General features: G+C 46.9%; 1 protein-coding gene across 1 annotated transcript; it reads right to left on the bottom strand.

Annotated features, from left to right (window-relative positions):
• Positions 1–2,095: 2,095 nt before the first annotated feature.
• On the bottom strand, positions 2,096–2,716 carry LOC123761228 (golgin subfamily A member 6-like protein 7). Its single transcript, XM_045747172.2, has one exon. It carries the CDS (start codon positions 2,714–2,716, stop codon positions 2,096–2,098), a length of 621 nt encoding a protein of 206 aa, XP_045603128.2.
• Positions 2,717–5,584: the final 2,868 nt, after the last annotated feature.

Genomic DNA, 5,584 nt, shown 5'->3' with positions numbered 1-5,584 from the left:
AAGATGGGTAAACAGCTAGAGTTCCTACCTTACTCCTGGACTCTTTACACCTCGCGACGGCCGGTGAAATGTCTGAAGATCCTGTGGAGGAAAGTGGTTGAGATCTTAATTAAATAATAATTAATGAACCACAGAAAACAACGAGGTCATTGACGCTAAAGAAAATATGATACACACTTACATAAATACATACAAAAATTATTAAAAATATTGAACAAGTACTCATAAAGTTACTTCAAAGTAATTCAAAGGGAGCGTCTACCCTGGAAACACAAACCGAAACTGTCTCTATTTTCCGCTTGTTATAACTTATAATAGAGTTGTTACATCTTGGCTTAACGTGTTTATGACGTATTTGAACGTTGTTACAACTTGTTATATTGGTTGTTATAACTGGTTAGGAGGTGTTAAAACTTGTTCGAACGTTGTACCAACGTCGTAGTTTCGGTGTGTGTTTGGAGGGTATAAAGTAATATCTCACTCACCCGGACCTAAATCTCACTCAGAGTGAAATATGTGAGACAGTTATCCTTAAAGGCCTCAAGAGCTTGATAGTGGTAGAAATATTAGCGTAGGGTACACTCACAGTGGTGTACCAACGTAGGGTACACTCACAGTGGTGTACCAACGTAGGGTACACTAACAGTGGTGTACCAACGTAGGGTACACTAACAGTGGTGTACCAACGTAGGGTACACTCACAGTGGTGTACCAACGTAGGGTACACTCACAGTGGTGTACCAACGTAGGGTACACTCACAGTGGTGTACCATCGTAGGGTACACTAACAGTGGTGTACCAACGTAGGGTACACTCACAGTGGTGTACCATCGTAGGGTACACTCACAGTGGTGTACCAACGTAGGGTACACTCACAGTGGTGTACCAACGTAGGGTACACTCACAGTGGTGTACCAACGTAGGGTACACTCACAGTGGTGTACCAACGTAGGGTACACTCGCTGCTAGTGTACCACAATCTACGACCACTTCTATTATAACATAAAAATGATAGAACATCGCATCAGGATTGTTGGCCCACAGTAGGCAGGTCCAGTTTAAATAAATCCACCCTCCTTCACTCACATGCACACCCAATTCATTCTAAACAGAGAGGAATAGAAGGTGTACAGCTGGGTTTCAAGGTAGAGGGAGAAAAATGAATGTATAGTTGACCTGCTGGGCGAGAGAGGGTGTAGAGTTGCACTTATCCCTAATCCAGTTAACTGCGATACTGCAATTTAAGGAGATACGCACTTGCGTATCTCCTTCTGAGCTGCCAGTATCTTCTGTACGCATACAGGCGGTCCTGCAGGGCGTAGGTGGGTGGTAACGTGACTTTCCTGTGAACCTAAACCTTCCCTCAGACTTTCCTTGCCAGGAAACAAATCCTCCCATAGCTTCTGGCTGGAAATTCCTCCTTTTCTCGCGAGTAGCCTTTATCATCTGTCCCTTTTTCTCTCAAACGATAAAATCCACCCTATTCCTTTCCTCGCAACCGGCAAAAACATTTTCTTTCATATCTGGCTTCGCGAATGACAATAAATTCGACGCGTGTCTAGTCCAGTGAATATGACCAAGTATAGTCCAGTGAATATGATCAAGTCTAGTCCAGTGAATATGACCAAGTCTAGTCCAGTGAATATGATGAAGTCTAGTCCAGTGAATATGACCAAGTCTAGTCCAGTGAATATGATCATGTCTAGTCCAGTGAATATGACCATGTCTAGTCCAGTGAATATGACCAAGTCTAGTCCAGTGAATATGACCAAGTCTAGTCCAGTGAATATGATCATGTCTAGTCCAGTGAATATGACCATGTCTAGTCCAGTGAATATGATCAAGTCTAGTCCAGTGAATATGATCAATGTTCATGAGTAGTCACTTTCCCCTAACTCTCCTCTTCTTGTTCGACTCCTCTCCCTTCCCACATCCTTTCCTCCCCCCTTCCTATGCCTCCCCTTCTCGTGTCATCCATTATGTGCCCCTCATCCATAGACCGTACATTTATCATCCATTCTCTCTGCTCCCTCCAGTTGTCGTCAATCATTCGCCCGCCGTGACCATTATCAACGGTACCATTCACTGGAATTAACTAATTCCTCACGATGTATTCATCATTCCTCATGGTGTATTCATCATTCCTTACGGTGTATTCATCATTCCTCAGGGTGTATTCATCATTCATCACGATGTATTCATCATTCCTCACGGTGTATTCATCATTCCTCGGGATATATTCCTCATTCCTCATGGTGTATTCATCATTCCTCATGGTGTATTCATCATTCCTCATGGTGTATTCATCATTCCTCATGGTGTATTCATCATTCCTCATGGTGTATTCATCATTCCTCATGGTGTATTCATCATTCCTCATGGTGTATTCATCATTCCTCATGGTGTATTCATCATTCCTCATGGTGTATTCATCATTCCTCATGGTGTATTCATCATTCCTCGGGATATATTCCTCATTCCTCATGGTGTATTCATCATTCCTCATGGTGTATTCATCATTCCTCGGGATATATTCATCATTCCTCATGGTGTATTCATCATTCCTCATGGTGTATTCATCATTCCTCATGGTGTATTCATCATTCCTCATGGTGTATTCATCATTCCTCATGGTGTATTCATCATTCCTCATGGTGTATTCATCATTCCTCATGGTGTATTCATCATTCCTCATGGTGTATTCATCATTCCTCATGGTGTATTCATTATTCCTCAGGATGTATTCATCATTCCTCAGGGTGTATTCATCATGCCTCACGATGTATACATCATTCATCACGATGTATACATCATTCCTCACGATGTATTCATCATTCCTCAGGATGTATTCATCATTCCTCAGGATGTATTCATCATTCCTCAGGGTGTATTCATCATTCCTCTCGATGTATTAATCATTCCTCAGGATGTATTCATCATTCCTCAGGATGTATTCATCATTCCTCAGGGTGTATTCATCATTCCTCTCGATGTATTAATCATTCCTCACGATGTATTCATCATTCCTCAGGATGTATTCATCATTCCTCAGGATGTATTCATCATTCCTCAGGGTGTATTCATCATTCCTCTCGATGTATTAATCATTCCTCACGATGTATTCATCATTCCTCAGGATGTATTCATCATTCCTCACGGTGTATTCATCATTCCTCTCGATGTATTCATCATTTTTATCACTTTTTAACATGTCATTCTTCAATGTTTATTATCTCTCTAAATTTATATTTGTTGGTTGATTATCGTTTCTTTTTTGTAATTCATTTGTTATTAATGGATTTTTTTTAGATAATATGGCTGCTGTCTCCTCTCGCTTCCTTCTTTATCATGTTTGCTCTCTTCCTATCCTTTAGTGCCTTATTATCCACATCTTTATCACCATTCCATCCGTCTTAATGTTATTTTTGCTTCTAGTTGGTGCTTTTTCTAGACCCACTTTGTCTCTATATTGTGGCTCGTCTATAGAGCCTCCGGAGACGCGGCTCTGTTTAATTCTCTTCTCTCCGAGTCACTACGGGCTCACCATAGCCCGTGCTACTTGGAACTTTTTGATCCAGGTAGCGAGTCTTAAACAACAACAACACCTCTCTGAGTCTATTTATCTATCACCTTCAGTACTCCGTTACCCTCTTCTTTCTCCTCCTCTACTTCCTTCTCCTCCACCTCCTACTCCAAATCTTCTTCCTCCTCCTCCTCGTCTTAGTCATGCTACTATGATGAACACACACCCAGGGCCTCCCCCGGGGTGATGAGTCGCACGACTGCAGGAGCAACTCATCGTTAGCAGTGGCTGGTACCCCATCACTGGTGGCTGGTACCCCATCACTGGTGGCTGGTACCCCATCACTAGTGGCTGGTACCCCATCACTGGTGGCTGGTACCCCATCACTAGTGGCTGGTACCCCATCACTGGTGACTGGTACCCCATCACTGGTGGCTGGTACTCCGTCACTGGTGGCTGGTACCCCATCACTAGTGGCTGGTACCCCATCACTAGTGGCTGGTACCCCATCACTAGTGGTTGGTATCCCATCACTGGTGGCTGGTACCCCATCACTAGTGGCTGGTACCCCATCACTGGTGGTTGGTACCCCATCACTGGTGGCTGGTACCCCATCACTAGTGGCTGGTACCCCATCACCAGTGGCTGGTACCCCATCACTGGTGGCTGGTACTCCATCATCAGTGGCTGGCACCATCACTAGTGACTGGTACCTCATCACTGGTGACTGGTACCTCATCACTGGTGGCTGGTACCCCATCACTGGTGGCTGGTACCCCATCACTGGTGGCTGGTACCCCATCACTGGTGGCTGGTACCCCATCACTGGTGGCTGGTACCCCATCACTGGTGACTAGTACCCCATCACTGGTGACTGGTACCCCATCACTGGTGGCTGGTACCCCATCACTGGTGGCTGGTACCCCATCACTGGTGGCTGGTACCCCATCACTGGTGGTTGGTACCCCATCACTGGTGGCTGGTACCCCATCACTGGTGGCTGGTACCCCATCACTAGTGGCTGGTACCCCATCACCAGTGGCTGGTACCCCATCACTGGTGGCTGGTACTCCATCATCAGTGGCTGGCACCATCACTAGTGACTGGTACCTCATCACTGGTGACTGGTACCTCATCACTGGTGGCTGGTACCCCATCACTGGTGGCTGGTACCCCATCACTGGTGGCTGGTACCCCATCACTGGTGGCTGGTACCCCATCACTGGTGGCTGGTACCCCATCACTGGTGACTGGTACCCCATCACTGGTGACTGGTAACCCATCACTGGTGGCTGGTACCCCATCACTGGTGGCTGGTACCCCATCACTGGTGGCTGGTACCCCATCACTGGTGGTTGGTACCCCATCACTGGTGGTTGGTACCCATCACTGGTGGCTGGTACCCCATCACTAGTGGCTGGTACCCCATCACCAGTGGCTGGTACCCCATCACTGGTGGCTGGTACTCCATCATCAGTGGCTGGCACCATCACTAGTGACTGGTACCTCATCACTGGTGACTGGTACCTCATCACTGGTGGCTGGTACCCCATCACTGGTGGCTGGTACCCCATCACTGGTGGCTGGTACCCCATCACTGGTCGCTGGTACCTCATCACTGGTGGCTAGTACCCCCATCACTGGTGGCTGGTACCCCATCACTAGTGGCTGGTACCCCATCACTAGTGGCTGGTACCCCATCACTAGTGGCTAGTACCCCATCACTAGTAGCTAGTACCCCGTCACTGGTGGTTGGTACCCCATCACTAGTGGCTGGTACCCCATCACTAGTGGCTGGTACCCCATCACTAGTGGCTGGTACCCCATCACTAGTGGCTAGTACCCCATCACTAGTGGCTAGTACCCCATCACTGGTGGCTGGTACCCCATCACTAGTGTCTGGTACCCCATCACCAGTGGCTGGTACCCCATCACTAGTGGCTGGTACCCCATCACTAGTGGCTAGTACCCCATCACTAGTAGCTAGTACCCCATCACTGGTGGTTGGTACCCCATCACTAGTGGCTGGTACCCCATCACTAGTGGCTGGTACCCCATCAC

This window comes from Procambarus clarkii, chromosome 41, assembly GCF_040958095.1.
Source record: "Procambarus clarkii isolate CNS0578487 chromosome 41, FALCON_Pclarkii_2.0, whole genome shotgun sequence".
NCBI classification, from domain to species: domain Eukaryota; kingdom Metazoa; phylum Arthropoda; class Malacostraca; order Decapoda; family Cambaridae; genus Procambarus; species Procambarus clarkii.
Note: the sequence above shows the minus strand (reverse complement) of the source record. Positions and strands in the feature narration are given on the sequence as shown.

Coding starts and splice junctions, on each gene's coding strand:
- LOC123761228 (XM_045747172.2), bottom strand. CDS start 2,716: ATGAGGAATGATGAATACACCATGAGGAATGATGAATACACCATGAGG.